Genomic DNA, 13,000 nt, shown 5'->3' with positions numbered 1-13,000 from the left:
TGCGGGGAGGAGCGAACAGGACAGGTGACCCAAAACTGACCAAGAGGGTATTCCATCCCATCTGCATCATGGTCAGTATAAAGGCTGAGGGATCAAAGGGTCAGTAGTCTTTCTTCAATGGCCAGCGTCTGAGGAGGACTCTGTCTGTTCGTCTGCCTTTGATCCTGATCCTGAATGCAGATCTGGAATCCAGTTCCCGTCCATCACTGTGTCCAGCCTGGGACTACCCCAGTGCCAGCCAGTGTTGTGATCGTCATCTTGGGAGCTTGATATGGTTTCGTATATATTTTATTGTTTCCTTTTATTTTATTTTATTATTAATATTTCATTAAAGTAGTTTAGTTCTTTCTAAACTCATAAGTCTCTTTTTCCCTCCTCTGCCTCTCTCTTTGAAGAGGGGTAGAGGGGAACATCTGTTGGTCCCATCTGGGGTCCCCCAGGTCCCCAGTAGCCGATTTGGCCTAAACCACGACACCATCGTAAGGATCTTGAACTCCACCATCTCATGGTCACTGCAGCCCTCGAGCCTGACATTCCCCACCAGCCCCTCCTTCTTGGTGAGAACAAGGTCCAGCATGGCACCTCTCCTCATTGGCTGCTCTATCATTTGGAGAAGGAAGATATGATCAATGCATTCCAGGAACTCCCTGGATTGCTTATGCCCTGCTGTGTTGTCCCTCCAACAAATATTGGCATGGTTGAAGTCCCCCGTGAGGACCAGGGCTTGTGAATGTGAGGCAGCTCCTATCTGTCTATAAAGACCCTCATCTGCTCAGTCTTCCTGGTCAGGTGGCCTGTAGGAGACCCCCACTGTAATATCACCTGTCCTTGCCCTCTCTTTAATCCTGACCCATAAGGTCTTGGTTGGCTCCTCATCCATCCCCAGGCAGAGCTTTGTGCACTCCAGCTGGTCATTGACATAGAGGGTGACACCTCCTCCTTGTTTTACCTGCCTGTCCTTCCTGTATCCTTCCATTCCAACACTCGTCACAGGAGCCATCCCACCATGTGTCCATAATGCCAATGTCTCTAATTCCTCTTGTTTATACCCCATGCTAAGTGCATTTGCATAGAAGTATTTAAGTTGGGCCCCTGATGAAGTTGACTTACTGTCTGGAGTGGTTGGAATTCCTTTGTACTGCAGTCCAGGTGTTTCCCTGCTGACGTGCAACCCTTCTCCAGGTTCTGGACATCTATTGCTGGCACTGGCTTCAAACTGGCATGAGTGCGACAGATTGAGCTTTCCCTCCCCTGGCAACACTAGTTTAAAGCCCTTTTCACAAACATGGCAAGCCTCTGACCAAAGATGTTCTTCTTCTCTGACAGATGGACCCCATCAGCCCCCAGTAGACCAGGTTTCAGTGCCAGCCGGTGTCGTGATTGTCATCTCGGGAGCTTGATACGGTTTTCTATATATTTCATTATTTTATTTTATTTTATTATTAATATTTCATTAAAGTAGTTTAGTTCTTTCTAAACTCATAAGTCTCTTTTTCCCTCCTCTGCCTCTCTCTTTGAAGAGGGGTAGAGGGGAACATCTGTTGGTCCCATCTGGGGTCCCCCAGGTCCCCAGTAGCCGATTTAGCCTAAACCACAACAACTGGATACTACTTTCTTTAGTAATTCAAATTTTCTGCACCATCCAGCTACAGTAGGAGCCCTTTTCTCGTTTTGCAAAGCTTCGCTCACAGCTTGCTGGCCCTTCTGCACAGTGCTGTGCACTCGTCCCTTTTTCCTCTGGAGGTTTCCCTACCAGGAGAACATAGGATGTATTAAAGTCACAATGTCAAAAGAGAAGTTTCTGAAAGGTTGGCACCTCACCTGCTGCCTCAGATGTTTCAGGTGAGTAGACGTTTATTTAATTTAACACAAAACAAATACAAAAACTGACCCAGTGAAGGCAGGGACAGAGTGAAGGACCATGCTCCATGGACAAAATTATATTAGTTGACAGATCCTGTTAAGGACAGAAAATACTGTGGGAAAGACCAGGCAGGCTTAGAGCGATGTGAGTCTGTAGGGTGATAGTGAGATTGTGTAACTGGAAACTTGTCATTAGAGATGCATGAGCCAGACTGAGACTCGTGTCAAAGGGTCTGGGAACCCCCAGAAAAAGATGCATGGCAGAACCATGATGTCTTCAGAGTTACATCTCAAGTGCCATTGTTTGAAAGGAACCTCTGGAAGTCATGTGGATCAACCTCCTGTTCACAGCTGGGGCAGCTTTGAACTCTGATGAAGTTGCTCGAGGACTTGTCCACTCAAGTTCATGCAGTCTCCAAGGGCAGAGATCTCCCAGCCTCCCTGGATACCTGTTACTGTGTTTGGAGACTCCCACTGTGAAGAATGTTGTCCTTGTGTCTAACTGTGATTTCCCTTACTACAGTTGCTGTTAGTTGCCTCTAGTAGTACTCTAATCAGCCCTGACGGAGCATAAGCATGAATACGGGGACAGGATAGAGGTCTGCAAAGGAGCACTTGCTGATAAAGAGCTGGTCCCATGCCTGCCGCTGTAGCTGTGGTCCTGCGCACCTTCTTGTAGTCTTGTACTCACCTTTTAATGATTTAAAAGCATATTAGTGAAAGATGTCATAATAGTTAAAATTTTTTAAGATTTAATTTGAAATAGAAAGAACAAACAGAGAAGGAAGATCCAGGGACAGATGAGCATCAAATTCTTTAGTAAATTGGCTGACCTACACAAGGAAGGGTTACTTTTCTGTGCTGCTTTCTACAGACAGTGTCTGTGAACACAGATTGGCACCGTATTATTTAACATCTTGCTGACAGTGCATTTCAGCCTGTGAGCACTGGCATCTACTGGCAAATCTGAACCCCCTCCAGGGCAGCGGGTGCACTCATAACAAGGATGATGGAGGCCATTGGGAACGAGAGAGGATGCACTCGGTGCAGGGCCTGGAGCAGAGAGTGACAAGGCACTGTGCATCCAGGGTGTTTGGTTCAACTCTTTCGTTTGTCATCCTGCCTTCCGGACACACACGAACTCTGCCTTTTCCTATCCAGCAGCTGATATTTAGGCTCCTCCCATTTCACTGTCTTCGTTATCTCATTGCAGATGGGCAAATGTAAAGCTGTCATGCTTCCACTTCAGAACGGCCCTGTGGGGCTCATTCCCCCAACGCACCCATTTATTCACTTCACCCCCATCTTCTTCACCATCCGTGTCCCATTTGAAGGGATGCTGAAGCCAACAACTCCTCTTTAGTTCCCAAACCTTTCAAGATTTATGATATTTCAGGCTCTACAAAGGTCTTTACTCTTTATTTTCCGTACAAAATGTGCTTCAAAAGAACCGCTTCTCCAAAATTACCAGTGCCATGGAAAGATTGTGGATCTCCCCTATCCCCAAAGATAGTGGACCTCCCTGAGCAACTTACGTCTTGGACTTCATACATATGTAGTCAGGAGAACTTTGACAGCCTCTGAGGTAGAAGGCAGACTGGATGAATAATGGATTTGCTTCAATGTAAAATACTATACTATACTATACATTCTTCCATCTGAAATATGCCATTCTTAACAGGAAAAAAGCCCTTTCCAAGCTGCTGGGGACAAGATTTGGGCTGAGACCAAATGGAGTTTACTATATGAAGATATGGAAATAGTCTGTAAAGATCATCCAGCCATAGAAATGTACCCTGCAAGTTATCACCACTGACCTGATCTTCCTGCAGTAATAGTGAGTGCTCCGTAAAAAGTCACACCAGACAGTGCACAGGAAACACAGAGGCTAACATTTGTTTTCACAGCGCATCCATCAAACAAAGGTGTATAGCAGATTGCTAGAAAAAAATCAAGAATTAGTTTATGGAAAGAAAAAGGGGTAAAAAGTGGCAGCTTAGATGCCTGCTGTGAATTATTTTTTTCAAGTTGAATAGGTTGAAGCAGATGAAACACTGTACCTTCCTTGCATTGTACCTTGCAGTTCCTACTGCAATAGTAAGGAATTCTAGATAGTTCAACTGGTACTTGTGCCTATAAATTAGGACTTAGCTCTACTGAGCATAGTGAATTTATTCAGTTCACAAATATCTTTTGGCACATTAAGAAAAGGGTTTCATTTTTTACCAAAGGACTACTTCAATCTTTGAGCATATTTTTAAAAGGAAATACTAAATATTAAAAACTTATTATTATATTTTCATTTATTTTAAGGAAAGTCTCCAAATACTAAGACAAATACACATAGATACATACAAGGAATATGTGCATATGTAATACAAAACAGATGCTGACATACAGAACTTCAAAGAACTCATACAATGTAACTCCACCCAGAAAAGTGGAGGCATCATTTTCTTTCAAGAAGTATGACAAGTGCTTTAATAACACATGATGCATAGGGTGTACCTTGGGCTCCAGAGATCCCAAAGAGTGTGGATATAATACAAGAGCTCAAGTAAGATTTGTGGCAATGGATTCTGCATCAGTTTGAGTACTGGTTGTGTGTAGCTCTGAATGGAACATGTAATTACTATCCTCCCTGCTAACCACATAGCAATTAATGTTACGGTAGCACTGAAGTTATTGAAGTAATGTTTTAATCCAGCCATGACATTGGACTCTTATTTTTAACAAAAGTTGCTTCCAGGCACTCCCTGTAGTCTTCTAAAAAATGTCCTTTTTTTTTCCTATCAATATTAATGCATATGTGAAAAGAATTTTATGGATGAATAGAACCTTGTGTTGTTTTCATATTCCTATACCTCAAACAGGGGAACAGCTGGAAGAACAGATTTAGGAAATAAGGCATGCCAAGGCAAACTGACCTAGAAGAGGATTATGGGTGGAGAGTAGTTAGTGTGTACAGTAAGTAATTCAGTCAGGAAACCATCAAGGATGCAGTTGAACTGGTTTATGACTGGCAGGTGTTAGTGTAAAATGCTGACTAAAGCTCAAAAAATATAGAGATCTGCAAGAATATGTGACTGTCAACCTAAAGAGTCACACAAGAATCATTGCTTGACTGTAGCTAATTGTTTCAAGTTGCTTCCTATGCCTGTAGTTTTTAGCTTTGTAGTTTGGGTTTGGTTTTTTTTTTTCCTCTCATTTGTGAGCCTGGGAGGGAAAATGCAGGCAAAGAGGAAGATTTAGTCTCTAATGACCTGTCCATCTGAATCACCATTCTGAGAAAACTGCAGGATAAAGAAACAAAAATAAAAATTTATTTAAAAATTCCAGTGTTGTCTCACAGTGGCAGATCCCACATCCCTTCTTGCAATGCTTCTTCAGGTGAAATGAACAGCCACTTTCTCACAGATCCAGAATTGCTCTGTTGAACAGGAGTGGCTGGCGTAAATGATCTGTCCATATAAGGAGGCACAGAAGATGTTGTCATAAAACACGACCCTAGGAAATTAAAAGATATGGCTTAATGATGTCCCAGTGACATAATGTAATCTATATTCGGACCACGTGTAATCATACCAATTTGCCACTGGAATGTAGAGTTATTTCCCCCTTGGAGCTATTTTATTTATGCTAGGTCGTCCTTTTGAGTCTGGTGCACGTGATCGAACTGTACTTTGCCACCCATTGTTCCTTATATGGCACATGAATTCGGAGCTGCATAGCAGATACCATGATCTCCTTGCTCCTTCATCATTGCACATGACAGACATGGGAAAGCAGGATTAAGCACAAGTTTCATATAATTTACTGGACCCTATCAGATAGAACCACACTGGTCCTAAGTTACGAAGGCTTACCATTTTGTCACTTCTTTTGAAAAAGCTGTTCCATCCTCCCAGTACCAGCCGCTCCTTTCAGATATGTATGATAATCCAACCCAGTAGAGTCGTGAATCCTGTGGCAGAGAAACCTGTAGGAATGAGAAAATCATCACAACAGTATTTCAAAAATAAGACCCAAGTTCCTGTATCTTCCAGCTGAGAAGGTTCCGCAACCAAATGAGATAGCTCTTACTCAGGATAGTAACATGTTGTCCATGCTTGCTTTCCATGAGGCAGTGCTGACTGCTCTGATTCTAGGATCATTCAAATACCATTGTTTATTGAATTGCCACAAGATAAATGTACCCTGGATATGCAAAACCACTGCTTTTTTAAAGGAAAAAAAAAGAAAAGTTTTATCTGGAGTGCCTTTAGGTATCTACACTGCCTTTAGATATCTGCAGTTTAGATATAGATATGGGAGCACTGTTTAAGCCCCAATTAGAGTCAGTGGAGATCTGGCCAACAGATCCAATGGAGCCTGAGAAGTGATTCATCTCACCCAGTGGGAGTGCTACTGAGTAGTGACTGTATTGGCCAGATGTCCCACTGACTGTAACAGAGCCCGGGGAAGTAGCTCTGAAGTTGCTGACCGCTTACACTGTAGATGCCTGAAGTTAGGCAAGATGAATCCCAGCCTACAGGGCAGAGCCTGTTGCACCTTTTGAGACTCTCCAACCTGTCTGAGGTCTTAACATCTGGCTGACAGACAAGACCCAGAACCTATGGGAGAATTGTGCCTTGCTGAGGCATTGTTTGGAGGTCAAAGTGTATGCCATTGGGCATCTCAGATTGCCCTAGAAACCCATGTTTAGGTGAATCATTCCCTAGGTGCTACCTAAGAGGTTCCTCAGCATCTTAGCCAGTTCAGATCTTCCAGATACTCTACTGCTGCTTAGAAACATGTTTAGGGACTCATCCAAAATCTGAAATTCACATCTGGCTTAAACTTGTCTGGCCTCAGTCTGGCTGCAGCTGCATATACCAAACATGGAAGAAAAACCAAGCACCCAGACTTCTGAAATCCAACTATCCAGGGATTTATATGCCATACCAAAATTGTCTCTCGAATTCAGCATTGAAGCTGTGGTGTTCAGGTGTCTCCCAAAAGTGAACCACGATTCTGACCTCAGGATGCTGCTACACTCAATAATAAACCATTTATCCACTTTCTATTTTGACTCTACTCTTTAAAAAGGTTTATGCAGCAAAAAGGAAATAAGGATGTTTGGGCTTTGTGTAAGCTATTGAAAGAGACATTCCCACATATGTGTGTCTTAACAGCAAATTACAGACTTTTCACTATTCAGAAAAAAACTCCAAATTAATAAGACTACTTAAAATTATTAATCCCCTCAATTTTTTCCAGTCATCATCATATAATCCTCTGCTGTCTAGCATTTGTGCCATCAACACCACTCTGTGAAGGTATGACACAAGGTCAAAAACCAACCTTTTATAGCCACTTTGCACTGCAGCGTACAAACGACAGTACCATGGTGAATTGGCCACTCTCTAGATTTCACGTTGATTTGGGTTTGATGCTGGGAGCCCTCAGTAATAAAACTTGTGGAAAGACATAATGGAAACACCCATTCTGTGTGCTGGGTCTCTTCTCCATGCGTATAATATGCAATTTATTTTCTCTGTGAAAACCTAAGCATTAGCTAATTAAGGTATTTTATACAATGACTTAGTATATTTCTCACAATACAGAATTTCACTATTTCTCACAGCACACAATTTAGAAAGTGTTGCAAGTTGGGACAATCTTGTGACATGCAGGAAGGTTACTTGACCCAGAGAAAATTAACTACATGCACTGTAAGCGACCAAACTATTTCCCGCCTGCAACACTGCTGGAAGTAAAAACACATAACATAAAGGAATGCGTGAGGTTAAGACTGTACCATCTTTGCTTTGTCTTTTAGCACAGCAAGAGTGGAATTTCTTGAGGAACAGAACTTCTGGCTTTGCTTCCATGTTTTCTTCTCCTTTGAAATGTAGAAGCAGTTGTCAGCTCCACTGTTTAGCCAACTTGCTGGACAGACAGCACATTTTGTTCCTAGAAATCAGAAAGAGTATTACGCAGACCTGCGAGGAACGCAGGGGCTTTAGCTACTGGCTTGACTGAGGAAAGATTAAGGGTAGCCGTGAATCAGCTGAGCTCTTGAGGGGCAAGACAGGTTGTTTTGCATGTTAGTGTACACATATCCGCAGCTCAAATACTGCCACAGTTTAAAACAGACACTAACTGACCAGATCTTTTCCCTGTGATTTTATAGTCTCTTAGTCAATGAGCTCTGAAAAGGGGGTGATTTCTGTTTATTTACATAACAACCACATTTACCGTTTTTCTCCTTCCCATCCAAACACAATGCTTCCCTCATTTCCTGTAGCTTCTTTCCTTCCTCAGGATTCTTGGAAACCTGAAAAACTGAATGGCACGAAAGTGCTTCTGAAAGACTGTTTTTAAAAGTTTTTAGCTTTAAATGTAGCTTTGATTTGTAGCTTTTGGCATTCTTTTAATTTTTGTCTACTTCATTTGTATGTCCACCATTGTGTGTACATCATCTGCATTTCCTTCACCAGGACAGTTGTGCAGCACTGGAAGAGTTCACCTGGGAAGGTGGGGACATCTCCGCCCTTGAAGATTTTCAAAAGTCATCTGGACAAAACTACAGGTTATTTGGGGTTGGTGGTAGTCCAGCTTTGAATGGTGGGGAGGAAGGGGTGCGTGTCAGACTAGAAACGTGAAGAAATGCCTCTGAGCTAACATTTCTGTGATGCCATGGACCACCCTGGGTGTTCATCCTGGGCACTTGCAACTGCTTCCCTCCTTCCAAGAAGCAGCCGGGTACCCTCTGTCTCTGCTTCCAAATGTAATGTGTCATCATCTTTTGACGTTAATTGAAATTTTTCTGTGGAAAATCTGCTGTAATCGTTGGGCAAATGCACCAGTCACAATGCTTTGATGCCAGGACTGCCCTCCCTGCAAAAAGCTTGCAGTCCAGGAAAAAGAGGGAATTGTAACCGGGAAATATTCCTGTAACAGTCACAGGGGGGCACCATTACCCACATAGTGTGGCTGACGAGATGAGTTTCTACCTGTGAAAACTAAGCATTTCAGAAATAGGTTAGGATTAGGGCTAGGGTTTAGAGTTAACGTTAAGGTTAGTCAGCGGTTAGGGTTAGGGTTAGGTTTTAGGGTAAGGGTTGGGCTTAGGCTTAGGGATGTAAATTAGGGTTGCTGTTAGGGTTAAGGTTGGGGTTAGGGTTAGGATTAGGGTTAGGGTTAGGATTAGGGTTAGGGTCATTGTGATCAAGGTTAGGGTTAGGCATTAGGTGTTAGGGTTATGGTTATGGTTTAGGATTAGGGTTGGGGTTAGGTTTAGGGGTTAGGGTTATGGTTTAGGATTAGGGTTGGGGTTAGGTTTAGGGGTTAGGTTTATGCTTATGGATAGGGATTGGGATAGGGTTAGGGATTAGCTTTAGTTTTAGGGTCAGGGTCATTATGGTTAGGGGTTAGGTTTAGGGTTAGAGCTAGGGTTGGTTAGGTTTAGGTCTTACATTAAGATTAGTGTAACCCTTAGAGTTAAGGTAACTATAAATCATACTGGTGATCCTGAGTGACCTGTGCTGACACTCGGTTGTGGGGGGACTTCTGTAGGAGAGCTGTACTGTTGCGCTCCTTGCTGTATTATTTCCAGTGGGGGAACATGGACACCAGGGACAATTTCCTAGTATGAGAAGTAGTTGTACAGCTGGAATTCACTCGCACAGCTGTAGGTCCGGACACTACAGTACTTACACAGGGCCAGCAGGGCTACCAGGCCCGTCAGCAGCACCAGGCACAACACGAGGAAAGCGAAGGCCACTGGCTGCCATACGGAGGATGAGGGAGAGGCTCCTGAGACAAACAAAAAACCCATTCAGCAACAAAAAAAAACCATCTTTCCTCACCACGCAGTGATATTACCTCTTCTCTGACAACACCAGTTCACCTTTATATCTTTTGCAGAGACTCTTTTTTTATTAGTGTAGTATTTGTTATGTCTGTTCTGAATTTCCTCAAGTCATTTTGAGAAAATATCTATTTATCCACTGAGAATATGTATTAACTGAGGTGCTAGTGTTTTAAAATAAAACTTCTTCTCATGAGACAGGTAAACAGATTAGATTTTGCTGTTCCCACAGTCCTGGAAATAATAAAACAATCTCTAAGACTTCTCTACCTTGAAACGGAAAAATTACCGTCTAGTTTTGGATAATTGCTTCTAGAACCCGTGACTGGGATTTCTAAATGATTGCAATGTTTGAACGTCAGACTGTGCATCTTTCTTCAGGCTCTTTCACTGAATTTCCATGACAGTTTAATGTCTAATCAGGAATATAGTTCTCCAGAATTTTACAGCTGACTATCCCCCGAATTAAGTCTTTTCATATATATTATATATATATATATGCATTTTTCCCTTGTGGGAAGCAGTGCTCTGCAATTTTCGGCAATATTCTTTCATATCTATTTTAGAGTATTCAGGTTAATTGAAAAGTATTACACACATCAAGTATTTTACTGAAGTCCAGTACATAAGAGCAAGCACATCCAGGGAGCTAACCTTTTGTTGGATGAGAACAAACACCCTCCAGAGGTGCCTAGAAGTCCAGATAGACTTGGCAAGTAAAACTTACATAGCCAAAATTAAGGGAGATGACCCTAACCCTCACCAGTTAAAGTAATTTGAATAGACTGCAGATGACACCACTTTTGGGTGGTGACTGATATGCCAGAGGGTAAGACTTCCTTTTAAGGGGACCTAAAAATCCTAGGAATGAGCTGTAAGTGCAACAGCTGAACAAAGGCAAGTGTGAAGTTTGGCACCTGTAACAGTACGACCACATGCACCCGCATAGGTGGGGGACTGACTGATTAGAAAGCAGCTATGCTTCAGGGTCCTGGTGGACGAGTTGAACATGACTCCTCAAGTGTGTCCTTGTGGCAGTGAAAGCTGACCATCACTGGGCTGCGTTGGCCAGACTGCTGAGAAGTGGTTATTCCACTCTACTTGACAGTTGTGAAGCCACATCTGGGGTTCCGTGTCCAGTGTTGAGCTTCCCAGTTCACCAGAGATGTCATCTAACTGCAGAGAGTCTAGCAGAGGAACAGTGAGTTTGTCAGGGACCTATAGAGAGGCTGAAGGACCTAGGCTTGTTTAGTCTGGAGAAGAGGAGGATAAGGGAGGACCTAATTTCAGTCCTCCACTCCCTAAAAGGGCTTTATGGATGGAGCCAGACTCTTCTCAGAGAGGCACAGCAAAAGGACACAATACAACAGTCACAAGTTGCATCAGGGAAACTTCCATTTAGATGCGAGGGAAAAAAATTCTTCACTTTCAGCACTGGAACAAGTGCCCAGAGAGGCTGTTAGATCTCCATCCCTGGACATTCCCAGAACTGAAGTGGACAAGGCCTTGAGCAACTTGATCAAACTTTAGAGCCAGCCCTTTTGAGCAAAAGATTGGAAAAGATGAACTGTAGAGGTCCCTCCCTACCAGATGTGGTCATAAGTCTATCTACTTTAGCTGTTCTCTGTGCATATCAAAAGGACATTTCGAAAGTTTTCTGAGCTTGCCAACCTGTTTCTTTCCAGGAAGCTCTGCCCCTAGATCACACTCACTCATATTTTATCCTTGGTTTTCTGGCTACTGCTTCTCAACAGCTTCTCCTCCATCCTTCTTGTCAAGCAGTCATTCTCCATAGGTAGCCCTAGATCTTTTCCAGACAGCACCAGAGTGATGTTAATTTAGTCTTTGTCTACTCTGCCCAACCTGAACATAGCAGCAATGATATTTATTTCACACAAAAGCCACCTGGTGAATTTCTTAGCCTCAGCAACAGTGCTCAAGTCATCATTTTATAGTGTCAGGCATTCCATGGGCACAATCCACTACCTTAGTTAACACTCAGCTTGTTTATAGAAAAACTTTGAGTATAACCAAATAAAAACACATACTCCTATCAGAACTTACATTCACTGTTATGACAGATAAACAGGGCACCTTTCTACTCCCCATAGCTGAGGAAACTGCTTCCATTTCCAAGGCCTTCGTTATCTGATATAATGCCTTCATCTCTTGTAGTGCCCTGTAATAAATGAGTCCTACCAAAATAAAAAAAATATCTATAGAAAGGTGGAATTTGTCTTCTCTGTTGAAGTAAATGGAAAAAATAATTGGAGTAAAGATAAGCTTCGGAAAAAATATCATCTGTGATCATAAACTGTAGTACACAGGACTCCATTATGATTATTCTCTCTGTTGTTTCTATGAACATTTATCTAAGAATATACTGTAAAGTTTAGAAGGATTATAAAGCAATCAACATGACGATGCAAATTCAAGTTATGCCCTGATTTAGATAAAAAAGCTAATTTCCATCTGTACTTACTGTCCACTCTGACACAACTGGCTGGAGCCTTAAATGTAGAACATTTGTTGCTGCTTGAATACCCAGAAGTAATAACTGAAGCTGTGGGTCGTAAATTTAAAGCGGTGTAGCCTTCCTCATCCTCCATCTCCAGCTTGTCACACTTCTTTCCTGCAGTAGGAGTACTTTGGGAGTAGGGGCACGCTACAGTGAGACCAATGCTGGGGCGATGGGAACGGTTCACATTTCATCATTTCCAGTGAAACCACGGAGGAAGCTGGCTCTGTTCTGATTACTGTGTCATAGTAAAACTGTAACATATTGAAAGCAAGTTAAGGAGTTAAAGTGGCACTGCCAAGGACGGGTGTTTTCTTCCTGAATGTGAAGACTGGGAGTGTGGGTTCCTGGTTAGAACCTAAGACTGTTTCATTTAACTGTCCACCTGATCAAACCCTGTAAAAACAGCAAACATCAGGATTGTCTACCTCCTTAAAATAAGATGCTCTAGAAATAGTTGCTATTTTGAGTTAAGGTATGAAAGATATCTGTTCATGTATCAGGGCACAAATACAACGTAACAGCTGCACAGAAAGCAATAGGCTGCATTTCCATACACTGTTATGAAATAAATGAAAAATGAAATTATTTTACAAAAATTCACTGAAATAAATGCTAGAAGGGGAAAAGCTGAGCTGAAAGGATGGTAAGGCCAGGAGCTTGGCAGGATTCAAGCCAAGCAACCGCTTAGCCTGTGTCTGACAAAGACCAGACTACACTGAGGACATCTGTGCTGTGGCACTGTATGCAGACATCACTGTGCA

The 13,000-nt window shown here is 42.5% G+C and overlaps 1 protein-coding gene across 1 annotated transcript; it reads right to left on the bottom strand.

Moving 5' to 3' along the window:
* Window positions 1–5,249: 5,249 nt before the first annotated feature.
* On the bottom strand, window positions 5,250–12,327 carry LOC104294539 (natural killer cells antigen CD94-like). Its single transcript, XM_009894152.1, has 6 exons — window positions 12,201–12,327; window positions 9,565–9,663; window positions 8,104–8,190; window positions 7,664–7,818; window positions 5,730–5,842; window positions 5,250–5,370 (listed from the first exon to the last, which is right to left on the bottom strand). The coding sequence occupies exons 1-6, from the start codon at window positions 12,325–12,327 to the stop codon at window positions 5,250–5,252; spliced, it is 702 nt and encodes a 233-aa protein (XP_009892454.1).
* Window positions 12,328–13,000: the final 673 nt, after the last annotated feature.

The sequence above is a fragment of the Charadrius vociferus genome, unplaced genomic scaffold (genome assembly GCF_000708025.1).
Source record: "Charadrius vociferus isolate BGI_N301 unplaced genomic scaffold, ASM70802v2 scaffold561, whole genome shotgun sequence".
Classification (NCBI taxonomy): Eukaryota; Metazoa; Chordata; class Aves; order Charadriiformes; family Charadriidae; genus Charadrius; species Charadrius vociferus.
Note: the sequence above shows the minus strand (reverse complement) of the source record. Positions and strands in the feature narration are given on the sequence as shown.

Coding starts and splice junctions, on each gene's coding strand:
- LOC104294539 (XM_009894152.1), bottom strand. CDS start 12,327: ATGGAGGATGAGGAAGGCTACACCGCTTTAAATTTACGACCCACAGCT. Junction 8,191..9,564: donor GGTAGCCCTGCTGGCCCTGT/GTAAGTACTGTA, acceptor CGTGCCATTCAG/TTTTTCAGGTTTCCAAGAAT. Junction 5,371..5,729: donor TCAAAAGAAGTGACAAAATG/GTAAGCCTTCGT, acceptor TTAATTTCCTAG/GGTCGTGTTTTATGACAACA.